The sequence below is a fragment of the Artibeus jamaicensis genome, unplaced genomic scaffold (assembly GCF_021234435.1).
Source record: "Artibeus jamaicensis isolate MK-2021 breed Jamaican fruit bat unplaced genomic scaffold, CSHL_Jam_final contig_851, whole genome shotgun sequence".
Classification (NCBI taxonomy): domain Eukaryota; kingdom Metazoa; phylum Chordata; class Mammalia; order Chiroptera; family Phyllostomidae; genus Artibeus; species Artibeus jamaicensis.
Genome location: NW_026521986.1, coordinates 10,950,475 through 10,971,080, shown reverse-complemented (window position 1 = coordinate 10,971,080; position 20,606 = coordinate 10,950,475). Strand labels below are relative to the sequence as shown.

At 38.0% G+C, this 20,606-nt stretch overlaps 1 protein-coding gene across 5 annotated transcripts in view; it reads right to left on the bottom strand.

Annotated features, from left to right (window-relative positions):
- The window catches only part of PCNX1 (pecanex 1), a 133,709-nt gene that overhangs the window by 44,502 nt on the left and 68,601 nt on the right, over nucleotides 1-20,606 (bottom strand). For 3 of the 5 annotated variants that reach the window (XM_037127403.2, XM_053673391.1, XM_053673392.1), the window contains 4 exons: nucleotides 18,645-18,702; nucleotides 16,755-16,972; nucleotides 13,753-13,906; nucleotides 9,581-9,613 (listed from right to left, as the gene is read on the bottom strand). In XM_037127403.2, coding sequence (XP_036983298.2) covers nucleotides 9,581-9,613; nucleotides 13,753-13,906; nucleotides 16,755-16,972; nucleotides 18,645-18,702 — 463 coding nt within the window. The remainder of the gene's footprint in view (nucleotides 1-9,580; nucleotides 9,614-13,752; nucleotides 13,907-16,754; nucleotides 16,973-18,644; nucleotides 18,703-20,606) is intronic. The other 2 variants (XM_037127411.2, XM_037127422.2) reach the window with 1 other exon arrangement.

The following is a 20,606-nucleotide window of genomic DNA, read 5'->3' as shown; positions in this document are numbered from 1 at the left end:
TAGTAACATCATATATAGCTGATTGGATAAAACAAGAACTCATGAATCTACACCAATATTAAAAATAAAAACAGCGGTGCTGGGAAGATGGCGAGCGACGGAGTAGGATGGAGCAGATTCTAGCTCCCGTACTCGTGGGTGAAAATCCTGGCAGATCTATAGAGAAGCAGAGCACTAATCCATTGGTTATCCAGTATTTGTGAAATTAAAAGAACAGAGATTGTGACGGACGCTGAAACACCAGAACGCAGCAGGTCAGTGGGGTCTTGGGGACCAGAGTAAAGACAAAGTGGCGGCGGGGGCGGCGCCCCCAGCCAGGGACCAGAGCCATCGGTCTGAGACCAACACCAGAGGTGTCTGCCACAGGAGCCTGGGCACCCAGCGGCCTCAGTGGCCACCAGTGTGGGCCAGCAGCTCCCCCGCTCCCCGTATAAGCAAAACTGGACAACACCGGGCAGAGACCTGTGGACAATACCGGGCAGAGACCTGTCTTCTTGCTTGCAGAGATCTGCTTGTTTGCCGGCTTGCATTACCAGGGAGGGTTACAAAGACACAGGGCCTGGTTCAATTGCAGACTCTGTGGTCACAAGCCTGGGAGAACTGAGAGATGCACTGGCCTCACTGGTCTCTCTGGGGACTGGGCTGGACTGAGAGGCAGGCTGTCTGGAGAGGTTTGTTTTTTTTTTTGAAAGTGGACTGAGGTGTTCTCCTGCCAGGACAGCTTGGCTTGCTTCCCACCCAGCCTTGCAGTGAGCCAGGGGGAAAGCGGAGGCATTTGGAGACTCGCCACAGGACTGGGAAGCACCCTACCGGTTTCGTGGGTCCCAGACAGCTTGGCGGGTGCACAAAGGCGCAGAAGCCTCTGAGTCCCCGACACAGGACTGGGAAGCACCTTGCCGGTTGCAACTGGCCGGTGTGCACAGGTGCAGAAGCAGTTGAGTCCCACCACAGGACTGGGAAGGACCCTACCAGAACCCCTGGGACCCAAGCAGCTTGGCAAGTGTGTGGGCGCCCACACCCCAATCTGGTAGCCTGGCTGGTGCGCGCACTTTCGCCAGCATCCCAGCCCACAGAGAGATCCTGCTGCAACCAGAAAAACCAGTCTGGACAGTTTGAAACCAACAAGGGAAGGGTGTCTCTGTTGTTGTTGTTATTATTTTTTTGTTCTTGTTTGTTTGTTTGGGGGTTTTCTTTTTTCTCCCCCTTTTTTTAGTAACTTTTGTGCATCTGTTTAGTAATGTTATATATTTTTAAATTTTATCACTGCTTTATCTTTCTATACTTTGTTCCTCTCCTTTCTTTTTCCCTGTTTTAGTCATTCTTCCTTTCCTCTTAAACTCATCACTTTAGCCTCCCTTCTCCTGCCTTTTTGCTTGATTGTTTGTTTGTTGCTTCATTTCCTTTTACCCACAAGAGACACAAACAACTAGGAACTCTGAAAGGACCAGAATGGGACCCAAAGAGGGGACATCTCAACAGTAGAGACAGAGAGGCAAATTTCACCTTCCTATATCAGAGAAGCCACGAGGTGTTGCATATTTTTTTCATTATTCTCACTTCTTTTATATTTTAATAATATCTCTGTATACCTCCTCTTTCTGTATAGGGTTCTCAGTCTTGAGTAGTTATATTGTATTATTAGACAGGCTCCCCGTTTTTTCCTCCACAGTGCTTTGCTAATCCTCTAACCTCCACGCCACTTGTTTTCCTTTAGTGCACTACCTAAAGCTCTATACCCCCTACTCAGACAGATCACACAGAGTTTGTTATATGAGTGCTGCTCTAATATTAGTGTAGCCCTGGCTGGTGTAGCTCAGTGGATTGAGTGCGGGCCTGGGAATCAAGCAACCACGGTTCGATTCCCAGTCAGGGCACATGCCTAGGTTGCAGGCCAGTTCCCAGCAGGGGACACACAAGAGGCAACCATACATTGCTATTTCTCTTCCTCTCTCCTTCCCTTCCCCTCTAAAGATAAATGAATAAAGTCTTTAAAAAATTAGTGTAAATAATAGCTGATCTATATAACAGTAAATACTTTACAACACATCTCCCGGATCTTAGCCCATTGTACGAGTCCCTGAATTCTATCACTGTAGTGATTAACTCTATTTGCTCACACACTACACCTATTTACTGTTCCTTATACTCACCTTACCTCAAAATCTGACCGTCTAAAACCTCACTGCTTTCTAGTTCAACTAACAAGCCTTCCCTCCCCAACAAGAGGCTTATCTTTTGTCCATCCTCTCGTAAAAGTGGCAAGTTGGGCTGAAGAATACGGTTAACACTATATATAGCCTAAAGATCACCTATCTCCTCTCTACAGGTTGTGACTGTAAATATTAAAAAACTCTTCTGCTGTCATAAACCATTTTGCCTCCTCCTACAACTGATTACACATACACAATAAAAGGAATAGGTGGAAATGGAGAACATCAAGATACCTGAAGGAGTCTGCACCACTGAAATTCACAGGTATTATACCACAGAGGTTCACAACATAAACCCAGGGAGTCAGAACAGATCAATTTTAGAAGCTGAGGCTAACAAGAAGAGTCTCACAAACAACAAGAAGGCAAAGAAACAATCCCCAAATGAAAGAAAAAGCAGAGGCTTCAGAAAGAATGTTCGATGAAATAGAGGCTAATCAACTATCAGATAGTGAATTCAAAGCACTGGTTATCACGAAGTTTCAAAGAGCTACCAGAAACTACCAGAGCTACTAGAAACTACAATGAGCTACCAGAAACTACAGGGGAGCTACAATGCTCTCACGGCAAACTATATCAACATGAAAAAGGAAATGAAAACTATCAGCAAGGGACAAGAGGAAATGAAGAATACAATTTCTGAATTGAAGAACATAGTAGAAAGTTTCAAAAGTAGAATAGATGAGGCGGGGAATCAGATTAGCAAGCTGGAGGACAAAGTAGAAAGCATCTCACAGAAAGAGCACGAAAATGAAAAGAAACTCAGAAAGAATGAAGAGGGATTAAGAGAAATACAAGACAATATGAAATGTAATAATATCTGAATAATAGGGATACCAGAAGGAGAAAAAGAAGAACAAGGACAGAAAACATATTTGAAAGAGTAATGAGAGAAAATTTCCCTAATTTGATGAGAGAAAAAGTCACACAAATCCAGGAATCACAGAGAGTCCCAATCAAGAGGAATCCAAGGAGGCCCACTTCAAGACACATCATCATCAAAATGGCAAAATTCCAAGACAAACAGAGAATCTTAAAGGCAGCAAGGGAGAAAAAAGAAGAAACATACAAGGGAGCCCCAAGAAGGTTAGCTACTGACTTCTCAATGGAAACACTCCAAGCAAGAAGAGAATGGCAAGAAATATGCTAAGTAATGAGAACCAGAGGCCTACAACCAAGGCTACTTTACCCAACAAGGCTCTCAATCAAGATAGAAGGCCAAATAAAGAGCTTCCAAGACAAAAGAAGTCTAAAAGAATATGCCTTCATCAAACCAGCTCTACAAGAAATACTAAAAGAACTGCTTTAAGGAAGGGAAGGAAAAGTGGGAGACAGAGAGGAACACAGGTACAAAAATGGCAATGAATAAGTACGTATCAATAATAACCTGAAACGTAAATGGATTAAATGCTCCAATCAAAAGACATAGAATAGGTGAATGGGTAAGAAAGCATGACCTTCACATATGCTGCCTACAAGAGACCCACCTCAGGACAAAAGACCATCACAGACTAAAAGTGAAAGGCTGGAAACAAATTTACCAAGCAAACGGACAAGAAAAAAAAGCTGGGGTAGCAATTCTCATATCAGACAAAACAGACTTCAAAAAGAGGGCCATAAAGAGAGACCCAGAAGGTCACTTCATAATACTCAAGGGAAGAATCCACCAAGAAGACATTAACATCATAAATATATATGCACAAAACATAGGAGCACCAAAATATATCAAGAAAATCTTAGAGGACTTCAAGAAAGATATTGACAGCAACAGACAGAATTATAGTAGGGGATTTTAACACCCCACTATCAAAAATGGACAGCTCTTCCAAACAAAATATCAACAAAGATATTGCGGCATTAAACAACACCCTAGAGGAAATGGACTTAACCGATATATATAGAGCCCTTCATCCCAAAGCAGCTAAATACACATTCTTTTCAAATGCGCATGGAACATTATCAAAAACAGACCACATGATAGGACACAGAACAAGCCACAACAAATTCGAGAAAATTGAAATCATACCAAGCATTTTCTCTGAGCACAAGGGACTGAAATTGGAAACCAACCCCAAAGGAAAAAACCCAAAGCACCCAAAATCATGGAGACTGAATGGTATGCTATTAAACAATGAATGGGTCAAGAATGAAATTAGGGAAGAAATCAAAACATTTCTGGAAACAAATGAAAACGAACTCACAAAAACCCAAAACTTATGGGACACATAGAAGGCAGTCCTGAGAGGGAAGTTTATAGCAATACAGGCCTACCTAAAGAAGATAGAAACATTTCAAACAAACAACCTAACCCTACACCTGCAAGAACTCGAGGAACAACAACAAAGACAGCCCAGAGCAAGTAGAAGGAAGGAAATAACCAAGATTAGAGCAGAACTAAATGACATAGAGACTGAAAGCACAATCCTAAGGATCAATGAATCCAGGAGCTGGTTCTTTGAAAAGATAAACAAAACAGACAAGCCTTTAAGTAGGCTCATCAAGAAAAGAAGAGAGAGGACACAAATAAACACAATCAGAAATGAAAGAGGAAAGGTATCAACTGATACCACAGAAATACAAGGGATTGTAAGAAATTACTACGAAGAACTGTACACCAAGAAATTTGAAAACCTAGGGGAAATGGACACATTTCTAGAAAAATATAATCTTCCAAAACTTAATAAAAAAAAAAAAAAAACAGAAAATCTGAACACACCAATAACAGCAAAAGAAATTGAAGCAGTAATCAAAAAACTCCCATCACAAAAAAGCCCTGGACCAGATGGTTTCACAGGAGAATTCTACAAAGCATTTAAGGAAGAGATAAGCCCTATTCTTCACAGACTATTCCAAAAAATCCAGAAGGATGGAAAACTCCCAAATTCTTTTTATGAGCCAGCATCGTCCTAATTCCAAAACCAGATAGAGACACAACAAAGAAAGAGAACTTCAGACCAATATCGCTGATGAACATAGACGCTAAAATCCTCAACAAAATATTGGCAAATCGCATCCAACAATATATCAAAAAGATCATACACCATGACCAAGTGGGATTCATCCCAGGGATGCAAGGATGGTTCAACATTCACAAATCAGTAAATGTAATACATCACATAAACAAAAGCAAAGACAAAAACCACATGATCATATCAATAGACGCTGAAAAAGCTTCTGATAAGGTACAACACCCATTTATGATAAAAAACACTCAGCAAAGTGGGAATAGAGGGAGCATTCCTCAATATAATAAAGGCCATATATGAGAGATCTACAGCCAATATCGTACTCAATGGGCAAAAACTAAAAGCTTTTCCACAAAGATCAGGAAAAAGACAAGGATGTCCACTTTCACCACTTCTATTCAATATAGTTTTGGACGTTTTGGCCACAGTGATTAGGCAAGAAAAGGAAATAAAAGGCATCCAAATAGGAAAGGAGGAAACAAAACTGTCACTGTTTGTAGATGACATGATAGTGTACATGGGAAATCCTATAGACGCTACCCAAAAACTGCTCGAACTAATTAATGAATTTGGCAAAACAGCTGGTTACAAAGTCAATATCCAGAAATCAAAGGCATTTTTGTATACCAACAAGGAATCAGGAGAAGCAGAAATCAAGGAAAAAATCCCATTCGATATAGCAAAAACAAAAATAAAATATCTGGGAATAAACCTAACCAAGGAGGTAAAAGACCTGTATGCAGAAAACTACACAGCCCTGAAGAACGAAATCAAGGAAGACACAAACAAATGGAAACATATACCTTGTTCATAGACTGGAAGAATTAACCTCATCAAAATGTCCATACTACCCAAAGCAATATACAGATTCAATGCAATACCTATTAAAGTACCAATGGCGTATTTCACAGACATAGAACAAACACTTCAAAAATTTATATGGAACCATAAACGACCCCGAATAGCAGCTGCGCTTTTGAGAAAGAAGAACAAAGTAGGAGGAATCACAATACCTGATATCAAACTGTATTACAAGGCCACTGTAATCAAAACAGCCTGGTACTGGCATAAAAACAGGCACATAGACCAATGGAACAGAACAGAGAGCCTAGAAATCAACCCAACTCTCTACAGTCAATTAATCTTCGACAAAGGGGGCAGTAACATAAAATGGAGTAAAGACAGCCTCTTTAACAAATGGTGTTGGGAGAACTGGACAGCTACGTGCAAAAAAAATGAAACGAGCACAAACTTACACCATACACCAAAATAAACTCAAGGTGAATAAAAGTAAATGTAAGTCGTGACACCATTAAAGTCCTAGAGGAGAACATAGGCAAGAAAATCTCAGATATTTCTTCACGCAGCAACATTTTTACCGATATGTCCCCTAGAGCAAGGACTATAAAGGAAAGAATAAACAAATGGGAATCTCATCAAAATAAAAAGCTTCTGGGTGGCTAAAAATAAACAGTATTAAATTAAGAAGACAACCAACTGTATGGGAAAACATATTTGCCAATGATACCTCAGACAAAGGTTTAATTTCCAAAATATACAAGGAACTCACACTACTGCACTCTAAGAAGACAACTAACCCAATTAAAAAAATGGGAAAAGGACTTGGACACCTCTCCAAGGAGGACATACAGAAGATCCAGAGACACATGAAGAGATGCTCAATATTGCTAGCTATCAGAGAGATGCAAATTAAGACCACAATGAGATATCACTTTATACTGGTCAGGATGGCTATCATAAAAAAAGCAACAAACAACAAATGTTGGACAGGTTGTGGGGAAAAGGGGACCTTAGTTCACTGTTGGTGGGTCTGCAGACTGGTACAACCCCACTAGTTATGGAAAACAGTATGGAATTTTCTCAGAAAAATAAAAATCGACCTGCCCTTTGACCCAGCAATTCCACTGCTAGGATTATAGCCTAAGAATCCTAAAACATCCATTTCAAAGAACCTATGCACCACAATGTTCATAGCAGCACAATTTACAATAGCCAAGAGTTGGAAGCAACCTAGGTGCCTGTCAGTAAATGAATGGATCAAAAAATTGTGGTACATATACGCAATGGAATTCTATGCAGCAGAGAGAAAGAAGGAGCTACTACCCTTTGCAACAACATGGATGGAACCGGAAAGCATTATGCTGAGTGAAATAGGCCAGGTGGTGAAAGACAAATACCATATGATCTCACCTTTAACAGGAAGCTAAACAACAAAACAAACAAGCAAGCAGAATAAAAACAAAGACACTGAAATAGAGAACGAGGGGACAGTGACCAGAGGGGAGAGGGAAGGGAATTTAAGGGGGAAAACGAGGAGAGATTTGGAGGAACAAATATGAAGAACACAGGGATGAGAAGTAAGGGGGGTGGAAATGGGAGGGAGGTGGGGAGCACGGGGCAGGGGGGCTGGGATGGGAGAAATAGACAAAAAAACTGTACTTGAAAAATAACTAAATAAAATTATTTTAAAAAATAGAGAAGAAGTTATTCTTTATGGTAAAAAGTCAACAAATACACTTAGAAGGAATGATGTAACTAGAAAATTACTATTTGGCAAAAATCAAATGATGGTTCAGGCAAGAAACATCAATAAATATTAAAAACAAGTGGGTGCAAGTCTGAGGGGCAAATGAACATATATATTATCTCAAGTATCTGCCTGCAAGATATTTAACTACAAAAGAAAAATAATAACATCACAGTAGCATAGAGGTTCTCAAGGGGGTGGGAGGGGATTTTGACCCCCAGGGGACATTTGGCAATGTGTGGAGACATTCTGGTCGTCACAGTTGGGGTGGGGGTACTGACATCTAGTGGGTGGAGATCAGAGATAAAGCTAAATGCCATGTAATACCCTGTGCCCTATAGGACAGCACCCTAATCTACAAGAAAGATTATCTAGCCCAAAATGTTCATATTGCAGAGGGAAAATACCCTGCAGACACTACCCTTAGCCAAAACATGAGTTAACATCACCAACAAAACAATCAATCAGTGCCATGTGCTTCCTGAAGTGATGCACTGAGAACACACCACTTTTGTAGTGTTCTTACCAAAAAAGCATGGCCTGTATCCAATCAAGAAGAAATAGACACATTCAAACTGAAGGATGGTCTAGAAAACACCTGGCTGGTAACCACCAAAAATGCCAACAAACTGCTCCAGATTGAAGCAGGCTAAATAAACCAAATGCATAATCAGGGATGTTTTATTGCCAATTAAGAAAATAGGAAACACCCGAGTAAGAACTGTAGCTTAGAAAACAGTATTGTATCAATGTTAATGTCCTGATTCTGATAATTATATTGAATTAATGTAAATAATTACCTTTGTTGCTAGGAAACAAAGACATAGGGGGCATCGTGTCTACAATTCACTCTCGAACAGTTTGGAAAGAGTGTGTATGTGTGAGAGTGAGGGAGTATGCGTGGAAGGAGAGGGGAGAGAACTAGAAAGGAGCAAGCAGATATGGAGAACTGTTTACACAGGGCTCTGGGCAAATGGCATCAGCAATTCTTTGTACAACCCTTGCAAATTTTCCCTAAGCCTGAAATTAGGTCAAAATACAAAGTTAAAGCCAGCAATTTCACATATCATTATATTTCAAAAGCATTTTTACAAAATAATAAGCAGCTGAAAGAAAATCATGTGCCTCCTTGTTGTATTTTGCCCATCTATTCGCAGTATTAAGTGTCCCAGTGCATGGCCCAAAATAATACCTCTATTCAAGGAAGAAGGCATCACTTAAAGTGTTTTTGGAGTCTCATTTTGAACTACTTTGAAGAGAATGCCCTTTGCTTCTTTCTAGTAAGTAAATATTCTAGGGTGAGGTCTAAAACTAAATCATGCTTTACAATAAATAGTGTTAGGTAGCTAATACTTCTGTCTAAAAGTCCCAAAGTGAGTAACAACATTTTTAATCTTCTTAGTGTCCACAGGTCTAAACATCAAATCAATTTATTACTTCTTTATTCTGGCTCTTAATGATTACTTAAGCAAAATAATATAAAGTTTTTCCTACTTCAACATTCTATTTTTCAATACTTACTCATGACTTATTGTTCAAAATTTATGTAATACAAGTCATCAAATAACCATGAGTCTGTATGAACCATGTCTACTTAACTGCAGGCCTCCACCTGCAATGGGCTGTCGTAAATGAATTATGCTCATTTCCAACCAAGACTTAGAGTCCACAATGACACTGTCATTTTACTTCATGTTAACACATCACCTGTATTTCTACAGGTGTATTTCTACCTGTATTTCTAGTAGTGTGTCAAAACTTAGGTGAGAATGTAATAACATAAATCTTAATTCAATCTGACATATGACCTAAAAAAAGGTTTTGATGAATGTTAAAGAGATACTAGAGTGACTTACATGTCTGGGGGAAGAAGAATCTGGTTGAACACTCTAAAAATAAAACAGAAAGAGAGATTACACTACTGAAGTCCTGGTAATGTTACAAGCAACTTTCAAGTGCCTGAAATAATTTCAAGTAAGTATTCCACAGCTAAGAAATGACCTACATCAATTTTGCTGAAAAATCAACAAAACACAAAATATCATCTCCAGATAGTGGTGTGACTGTGGTATTAAAAAACATCTCAAATCTTTCCAGACTCTTACCTTTTGTGGTTAATTAATCATTTGCATCTAGCATAACATTTTGGAAATGGCACATGGTGGAAAGATCCATCTTAATGCCTGACTCATCACCATGAGTAAATAAGTTAAGGTAGGAATGCTTTCTTTTCTTTTCATCTTATTTTTCAATTACAGTTCATGCTCAATAAAGCCAAACAGTTTCAGATGTGCAGCACAGTGGTTAATCACATACTTTAGGTAGAACGCTTTCAAATGCAGCACCACTCCATTCAAGAAATGCACAAAATATGGGTGAGCTTGTAAGAATTCTAGTTCTGCCCACAAATTCCAAGTTTACTATGCAGTTCAATGTTATTTATATCAAATATATCATCTGCATTCTCACATCAAAATCGTCAAATGAGTTAGGCTACATCTTTGTAAGAGACTTTATCAACGTTCCATAAAAATGTTCAAAAGGTGTTACTTCCCAAATCATGACTTTTTCTCCCAAGTTCCAGTTCACTTCCAAAAGCATAGCCCACAATTGCTCTAGGAAGGTCTATCATCATCGTACAATTCTAGATTGGGCCAAGTTTTACTGCGTTTGGCACATGTCCCTCGGCTAGACAGGAGACAAGGTAATCTTTAAATTCTCTCAATTTCAACATCTATCTGTTCAGACCTTTCTTATTTCTGTTTATGATATTACTATTCTTCTAATTAACTCATTTCAAAAACCTCAGTCATATTTTACCTTTTCCATATCTAACCACAGTAACCTAAAAGCAGTGGACAAAATTAATCGGACAGGGAAGAATGGAACCAGGGAATGAACTTAACTGCTTTAAGGCAATAAAAAAATGAATTAAGGTGGTTGAAATGGAAAGCAAGAACAAAGGCCAGAAATTTTAGCAAAGCATCAGCACACTTAATCAATAAAACCTGGAAGGAGTAGAGGCTCTAAGGTTTTGAACAGTGTAGTAGTGTCAAAAGCAAAGCAACTGAGAAAGGGAAATATCAGAAGATGATGATGTGCTAATTTTTTAAAATGTGCCTGTTAGATACGTAGGACTAAAGCTTGTGAGAAAAAGGTGAAGACTTTGAGATATAAATCTGGACATAATTCATTTATGGGACAACCAATAAAGTAATAAAACAGGATGACTTCACTGGCAAGGAATTGCAAATTGAGAAGAGGGTCAAATAAAACCCTTGAGAATTCTCATAAATTAAAAAGTGGTCAAAAGAACAAATAGGCATCAACAATGAAAAATAATGTTATCTGAAAAGTAGGATAATTTTCATGGTAGTATAAAGTCACAGACAACAATGAGAATATAAAAAAGAGAAGGTAGTATTCACAGGTGTTAGGTGAATATTCACCGAGAATGAAGCCTAAAAAAAGGAAACAGATTTGGCAACTGGAGATTATTAGCAACCACAAACTGTAACTCAGTGCTGCAATGAGGGAAAAGTATGGATGGGCCCTGAGGAAGTGAAGCACTGACATAGGTGGCTTCCTCCAGATGCCTCGCTACAGACACCTGGCCAGCTGACAGTATAAATACAATGAAACCAACAGTTTTCAGGATGTGTTCTTCATGACAGCATGTATCAGGCAAATGAACAGTACTGGCAGGAGTATTTAATGATTAATAAAGGAAGGAAAGAAAACAATCCATGCTGACAGTCCACAGATTTTGCACAGGAGAAAAAATTGTTACCTGATTCTCCCATTTTTAGAAAGCTTAAAATTGATAAATTTTGGTATTTTATAGCCAATATTAAAACAATAGCTAAAGGACATCAATCTTCTGTTTTCAATGTCCCAAAGGAACATATATACTTGTTCTGACATTTTTGTACCTATCCATGGTGGGCATTAATAAATTTCACCTACAGAATAAAAGACTTAAAATATAGAAGGAGAGTTAATGTTGATAAATTGAAAGAAATTTCAAAAACGCAAATTCTTATTTGTAACAAATACCCAAATATTCTTTTTCCTTTAAACATCTTATTCAAATTTATTTTTATTTTTTAAGTATATTTGATTGATTATGCTATTACAGTTGTCCCACTTTTTTCCTCACCTTTATTCCCGCCTCTGCCCTGCACTACCCCCAACCCTCCTGCATTTACTTCAACTCTTAGTTCATGTCCATGGATTGTACATATAAGTACCTTGGCTTCTCCGTTTCCTATACTATTCTTAACCTCCCCCTGATCTATTTTGTACCTACCATTTATGCTTATTCCCTGTACCTTTTTCTCCCATATTTCCCCCTTCTTGTCCCCACTGATAACCCTCCATATGATCTCCATTTCTGTGATTCTGTTCTTGTTCTAGTTGTTTGCTTAATTTTAGTTTTTTTAGGTTCAGTTGTTGGTCGTTATGAGTTTGTTGTCATTTTATTGTTCATAGTTTTGATCTTCTTTTTCTTAGATAAGTCCCTTTAACATTTCATATAATAAGGGCTTGATAATGAACTCCTTTGACTTGACCTTATCTGGGAAGCACTTTATCTGCCATTCCATTCTAAAGGATAGCTTTGCTGGATACAGTAATCTTGGATGTAGGCCCTTACCATACATGACTTGGAATATTTCTTTCCAGCCCCTTCTTGCCTGTAAGGCTTCTTTTGAGTAATAGGCCGACACTCTTATGGGCACTGCTTTGCAGGTAACTCTCTGCTTTTCTCTTTTTCTTTTCTGCTTTTAAGATTCTCTCCTTATCTTTAATCTTGGGTAATGTAATTATGATGGGTCTTGGTGTGTTCCTCCTTGGGTCCATTTTCTTTGGGACTCTCTGGGCTTCCTAGACTTCCAGGAAGTCCATTTCCTTTGCCAGATTAGGGAAGTTCCCCTTCATTGTTTTCAATTTCTTGCTATTCCTTTTCTCCTGCTGGCACCCCTATGATTTGGATGTTGGAACATTTAAAGTTGTCCCAGAGGTTCCTTAGCCTCTCCTCACATTTTGAATTCTTGTTTCTTCAGTCTGTGCCAGTTGGATGTTTATTTATTCCTTTTGTTACAAATCATTGATTTGAGTCCTGGTTTCCTTCCCTTCACTGTTTGTTCCCCGTATATTTTGCTCTATTTCACTTTGGGTAGCCTTCGTTTCTTCCTTCATTTTGTGACTGAACTCTATAAATTCTGTGAGCATCCTGATTACCAGGGTTTTGGACCCTGCATCAGATAAGTTGTCTATCTCCTTGCTGCTTAGCTCTTTTTCTGGAGTTCTGATCCGTTCACTCATCTGGACCATATTTCTTTGTCTTCACATACCTATGTTGTAAGGGGGCGTATTCACTAGGGTGAGGCAACTCTCTTTGCTGCATTGTGATGCTGTCTGTGAGGGAGGGGTCAGAGAGGAGACAATGCCACTCAGTCTGCTCTAGCCCCACTTTCCAATGAACTGTCCCTGTGAGACTTGGAGTTTCTCCCACCTTCGCAACCCTCACAGTGTTTTACAGGTAGAGGTGCTGAGCCTTCAGTTTCCTGGTCAGCCAGCCCCTCCTCACCCAAGTGGGCCCTGCTGCAGGCCCTCTCTGTCGGCTGGCTGCCTGTCTCCACCCATCCCACCGGTCTGGGTGAATGTTTCTTTAACTCCTTGGTTGTTGGAGTTCCATGCAATTTGATTTGTTGGCAGTTTGGTTGTTTATTGTTTTTAAATTGGTTGTTATCCTTCTTTCGGTTGTGTGAGGATGCAAAGTGTTTCTACCTACACCTCCATCTTGGCCGGAACTCCCCAAATATTTTCTTTTAATACCAAAAATAGTTTTAAGGAAGCTTCATTTATAGCACTATATTTTTTAAAGTTGATATGTCCCTTTTGTTTAAATATCCAATGAGAATTAAAAAAATTAATATCCTTTTATAATTCAGTCAATGATATGAAACCCTCTGCCTTTTAACACAAATATTATTCCATAGCCTATAAAGAAGAGAGATGCTGGTACCTTAAGCAGTGAGTATTGACAGCTGGCTATCACCAGGCAGAACTGGAAGACCCAGATATCTCTGAAGAAGCCTTGTATGAGAAGAATAGATCCCAAAAATGCCACTAGAATAGCCAGGATGACAGCTAACACATTTTCCAGGATCTCACGGTTTCTGTAGACATGAAAATTTATGAGTAAGTACACCATCAATATGAGAAATTTATCAGAGTAAAATAAGGGAAGGCATCAAATAAGGGAAAAATAATTGAAGGCATCAATATGAAGTTCATATTATACTTGCTGAGATTTTTTTTCTAGTACTAGGTTTGAATAAGATTTTGGGTCACACTGAAAAAGAAATTAGTTTATGTGGAAAATTAAAATCAATAATGCATAATATAGTAGACTGTGAAGTTTTCATTTTAATGCATAACATAGCTTTAATTTCTACTTTAAAAACTTTACTCTTAACATCTTTTTCTGTCAAATTTGTTGCAAAATAATTAACCAGCTTGGATGGCAAATTAAGGAGCTATACAATAAAACAAGTTTAAAAAAAATCTCAAAAATAGTGTCTAGAAAATTAGTTTTTTTATATGATAAAGTTTGTAGCCCAATTTTGATACCAAGTGGTTTCACTTTCCCATCTCTAAATCCTCTGAAATAACCTGATGAGTAACTCACTGCAGTTAACCCAAACACCGGCTCTCAGTTATGTCGAGAGCGAAGGCTGTGACGAAGACCATCAGTCCTGTCTCTGCAGACGAACTGGTCTGATGCCCACAATACTGCACAGAGTCATGAAGATGATGTTTATGTCACACCAAAAAATAAGAGCTGGTCTCACTACTTCTTGGGGAAATTCTATTCACAAAATGTTAAATACTTACTAAAAGTCTTATTTGTAAAGAATGAATACTGGCATGAGAACATGCTTCACCCCATATGCTACACAAAGCAGCAGGACACAAAACCTTGTGTATAGGAGGATGTATGTTCTGTTATTTAAAGACATATAGATATGGGTTGAAAAAGGCAATGTATCAAAATGATACTATAATAGCTCCGAGTGGAAAGATTATGGATGATCTCTTTCTGTCTTAAAATCTTTCTATATATTTTTCTATAATGAGTAAAGAATTACTCTTCTAATCATAAAAATATTTTTATTTAACATTTGTTATCAATGCCATATCTACAGTCATCAACTGACCTAAAAACAAAATTCACAAACATCTCTGTACCATTTCATTTGTTAGCTCTGCCAGGTTAAAACAAATGCTGTAGTATTTTCAAAACAATAAACACTGCTATTTTCATTGATCTTCTATGGCAGTTGTAGGATTCCAGATTTGCCAAATCCAATGTTCCCCATCAATCCTCCTACACTACATACTGTCTATACTACTAGACATGAACTTCAGCTCTCTTTAGATTTTCTTTAGTTTTTAATTTTGATAAATCCAGTTTATCAATTTGTTCTTTTACTAATCTTATTTTTGGTGTTACATCTAAGGAATTTTGCCTCACTCAATGCCACAATTATTTTCTATGTATTTCTTCCAGAAACTTTATTGTTTTAGATTTTACATTTAGGCCTAGGATCCATTTTGAATTAACTCCTGTAGTATTCTGCAAGGTAAGGATACAAGTTCTTTTGCACACGGAAATCCAGTAATTCCAGCATCCATTGTACTTTTCATCTCAGACAGTTTAGTTTTCATCCCTGTAAGTTTGATTTGGGTTTCTGCTTAACTTTTTAAACATTATGAAGGACAGTTATAACAGTTTTAATGTCTTTACTACTAATTCTAATACCTGTGACAGTTACAGGTTGGTTTCAACTGACTCTCTGCTTCCCTCACGTGTCCTGTTTTGTGCCTTCATTGCATGGCTGGTAATCTCTGGATGCCAGACATAGTGAATCTTAAGTTACTGGATTTCTACAAATCTTCTTGAGCTTTGCTACGCTGCTTGGAAATAGTTTGATCCTTTCAGGTTTTACTTTTATGACTTGCTAGGTGGGTGTGGAGCAGTGGTCAGTCATGCCAGAACTAAGTATTCCGCACTTCAAAGGCAAGACTTTCCTGAGTGAACTACACAGTGCACCACACAATATGCATGATGGGCTCCTTCCACCTGGCTGGGGGAACAGGTGCTCCTCCCGGCCCTGCGTGAGTGCCAGGCACTGCTCCTGTTTCTTTCACATGGTTCCTCCCCTGGCCTCAGGTAGTTCCTTCACATACATTCACTTATCAACACTCTGAACAGTCGAGGACCTACTGCAGATCTGAGATTCTCTCTGAGCAGTAATCTTTCCTCCGATATTCTGTCCTATGGGCTCTTGGCTCCGCCTCCAACACGGGAAGCCTGCTAGGCCCTACTTTAGCACCTCCACCCTGTGTTGCAGCCTGGGCCTCTCTAAGGTAGTGCGCTGGGGCAGCTGTACGGCTCCGTGTGATTGTCTGTCAGGAATCACTATCCTTTGTTGTCTCCTTTCCAATGTCTTGAAAACCATTGTTTCGTACATTGTGTCAGGTTTTCATTGTCTCAGGTAGGAGGGCAAAGACAGTCCTTATTATTCCATGTTGACTAGAAGTAGCATTTAGTCACCAAGTTTACAATGGGCTAATATTGTTTATTATTAAAATTAGCGGTAAGAAGTAGGAAAACAGAAGTTTCCCATTATGCCTTTTATATTTGGGGTCATGTTATCTATAATCTGAAAATCATTAACATATCATTTTCTCTGAATTTTAAGTACAGTTGCATGATTCTTATTGAGGATAAAAAGAAATTTTTTGTGAACATCTATTAAAATTGGCCACAAAAAAGGTTTTTAATGAATTCAAGAGAGTCTCAAATGAGAACCCTATTAACTTAGACATTATCTCAAGAGGCCCAAAACAGAAAACATTTTCCAACATGGTAAATAAGTACTAACGTTAATTACTTAGTAGGGACATTTCAAGTCAAAAATAAAATCTGCATACATCTTTAATATCACACTATATTCCTACCTATCAAACAGGGCCAAAAGTGTGAGTCTGTCAAAGTTGATGCTGATCCACAGCTGGGGCAGGATCCAAAAACGATAGTAGTGTTTAACCTTTTGGGCAGCTTCTTCTGTTGGGCCATAAGTAGCTGCCAGGTCTGGGCTTAGATCAATGTCCTGTTGCTCCAACAAATCTGTATCGATGGTCAATAGTCTGTTTAACCGAATCTGTGGGAGAGAGAGCTAAAAGAAAGTCAGTGTTGAAAGGCGTAAAATATCTTTACTCAAGTCACAATTCAAGGGCTACTGGACTACCTTACAGACTATTTCAGCCCCTTAACTTTACGCAGGTCCGCTCCTCGCGGGTATTTTATAGCATTGGAACCTACAGAAGGTGACAACAGGAACAGAACTGAAATAAAACAGATTAATCAATAGGTCTTTTTGGAAAGGCTCTGTTAGAAGAGCATTTGAAATCTTACCAGTTTATGACTGCTTAACTAGTAAATCCATTAAAATCACTTACAGTGAATCGTTAATGGTTTCCCTACTGCCTGTCACATTTATGGTCTTTTCTTACTAAGCTGTGAACCTCATTACCATGTTAAATCTAAACTCCTCTGCATTGGATTCAATGCCTTCAGCTCTCACCTACCACAGTCTCTTACCACTGTTATTATTGTTTGCAAACCCCTCCTATACCCCACATCCCCCCCTTTTTGTTTTGACTGCTCATCTGCTCATCGGAGGCTTCACAGGAAATCACCACGTGACATTTCTTTTAGCTGTCTGTAACTCATCCACTCACCAATTCACAAATTTCCCCTTCCTCCGGAAGAATCAAAAGTTTACCGGATCTAGCAGAGCTCTAGCCAGTAGTTAGCTAACTCAAGGCTCCCATACATTTAACATCAGAAAACCATACCATTTCCCCATATTTTACTTCCCTATGGAGCCTCCAAGAATTCACTACAGCAAAAAAGGGACAGTTTTCATTTTTGAAACACATATTGAGTATAGTCAAAAAATGTGCTCTCTATATATAACATAGCCACTATCCATTAGCATTCACAAAAACTTCCCCCGAAACACTTTTCTTATGCTCTTGGCCAGGGTTTCTCAACTTTGACACTAGAAAAATTGTCAGCCAGACAATTCTACGTTGTAAGGGTTGTGCTCTCCACTATAAGATGTTTAACAGTGTCCCTGGCCTCTGTCCACTGCTACCAGTAAAATTCTCCCCTGATGGGACAAGCAAAAATGTTTCCAGACTTTGCTAAATGCCCACTAGCTAAAAACCTCTGTTCTATGGCCAACTTTCATCTATGGTCTTAAAACCCTGTTCATTACTTTTCATATTCAGGAAGCTGCTATTAACCCCTTTGGCACTATATTTATTTACCTATATTTCTTACGCGTTAGTTGTAAGAGTTTCCTCCATTTTGACTTTTCCACCTTCAACATATACATCCTGATGGCAAAGGCACTGTTATCTTTTTAAAATATCCCCACTGTATTTTATGTGGCATATTTTTTATACAGTGAGTCATCACTAGGCTTCCAAAACACATACACTTGTATATAAATAACTAATAGTTAACCAATAAATAATTGCACCAAAGTCATAATATTCAAAGAAAAGTTTTAAATGAAACAATTAAAAACAGCACAACCAGATTATGACGTTGGTGAGTAAAGGAACCCTTCCATACAGTTATTACAGTAATAACTGATTCCCATATAGCTAATTAAGCTTTATGGTATTCTATGTTTAACAAAAGATTACTCAGAAGAGATTCACTATGGGATATCAAAAGTATTTTGCCATATTTTTCACCATAATTCATACATTTCTGATTTGTGTAGCAACTTAATCTGAAAATACATTGTTTTATAAAAATAAAGGAAAACCTACCACATCATGTGGATAAAATCGAACTGAGGTAGAACTGGATACATGAGAATCCGTGTCACTAAAATGAAACAGAAAAGACTTCATGGTCTAAACAGCTTGCCAGGTAGCAGAAAAAAATAAATCCTTTAACAACAGGATGATGTTTACAGTGTCTTCACTTTTCTATGTCAACTTCAAAATGCAAAACAGCATTTTCCTAGAGTTGTGAGTAGAAACATAGCCTGTGGGTCAGAGTATCCATATTCAAATCTCTTCATCAACTCAGTGAGATCCTGGACACTTATCAACCTTTGCACACTCCAGTTTTCCTATCAGTAACATAGGATATTAGTACCTTCATTGCAAGGCTCTCGTGAACAAAGTTTAAGAAAGCAATGACCATGTTGTCTGAAACCGCAGTAAATTTAGCTATGATAGCTCAGAACACGACAGTTCAGTTTCCGCAGGTCGGTCGAGTTTAGATTTCTAAACTTGAGACCTTACCACCATGGTGTAAGCAATTGTTTTTGTCTTAAATTAAATCAAACAAAATTGTTTTCACTGCTCCATCTCCTATTGTTTCTACTGTTACAAAATACAATTTAACCATTTTTGACACATATTCGGAAACTGGACTAAAAGAACATAAAGGGTATGATTTTCTAAATGCTCTAGCTTTTCAGCAGGTAAGTGACTTTTCATCTGTGTGACTACTAGATCCTAGTGCTTTAAATAACGCCTGAAAACTTAAAAAAAAAAGTAAGTGAATAGGCGCGTCCATTATTACATGGAAAACGTAATAATGGACGTGCCTATTTAAATGTTACACATCTATGAATCCTAAAATAAGAATCTAATGACCCTAGTGAAAACAGTGAGCTAATTAATCAATAATGAATTTGAAAGCAACGTGCACTGATGAACAGTAAGATTAAAATTTTATTTTAAAAAATTTAACACATTCTAAACTAATTATGTCATATAAAAGATTTCTAGTTTCTAGAGACATTGAAATAAAGAACAAACTGACAGTAATCAGAGGAGAGGTTGAGAGGATAACAGGGAAAAATGGGGAAAGGTCCTCAAGGATAATGTATAAAGGATTTATGGACAAAACCAAGGTGGGTATGATTGAGGATGGTAAATGGTAATCGGTAGGGTTGGAGGACGTTGAAGTGGAAAAAGGGAGACAAATGTACTTGAACAATAATATAAATATAAAAATATATAAAGCACAGCATAGGGAAATATAGACATTGATGTTTGTAATAACTGAATGGTACCAGGTGGGTACTGGGAATACTGAGGGAAATACTTTGTAAAAAATAGGATTGTTTAACCAGTATGTTGTTCACCTGAAACTAGTACAAAACAATATTAAATGTTAAGCATATTTGAAAAAAATAAAAAGAACAAAAGGAAGATGGAAAGCTACATCTAAAGGGGGAAGTGGTAAGTGAGTCCAATGTGTCTGGATAATCACAACAAGAAAAACTTATGTAGTACATTCTATATACACTGGTTAAATCATTGTACATGTAAAAACAATCTTACAATAAAAACTCTATGAGATAAGTAAAAAAAAAAAAAGATTTCTAGTTTCTTACTTGCTTTTCTAACTTCCCTGTTATCTTACATAATTCCTTCCTAAGGGAAGGTGAAAAAAGAAACTAAGTGGAACATGACCCATAATTTAAGAATTCCTTCTTTTTATAAGGGGTACACAAATTTTAAAACAAATCAAAAGCTCAGCATTTAAGATACTTGACCAAACCCTTACAAAGAAATAAAATTTACAGTACAAACAAGAAAAAGAGAATGGATGGTTATGAACTTAGTTTGTATAAATATTTTTCTAAAAGCTTTTTTTACATCACATATTTATCATAAAATCTACAGTTCACTTTGCAACCGCAAACCACTGTCCCACTATAAGATCAACAGGAAATTTTTACTTAACTTTTAAAAACACAAGGTAGCTTT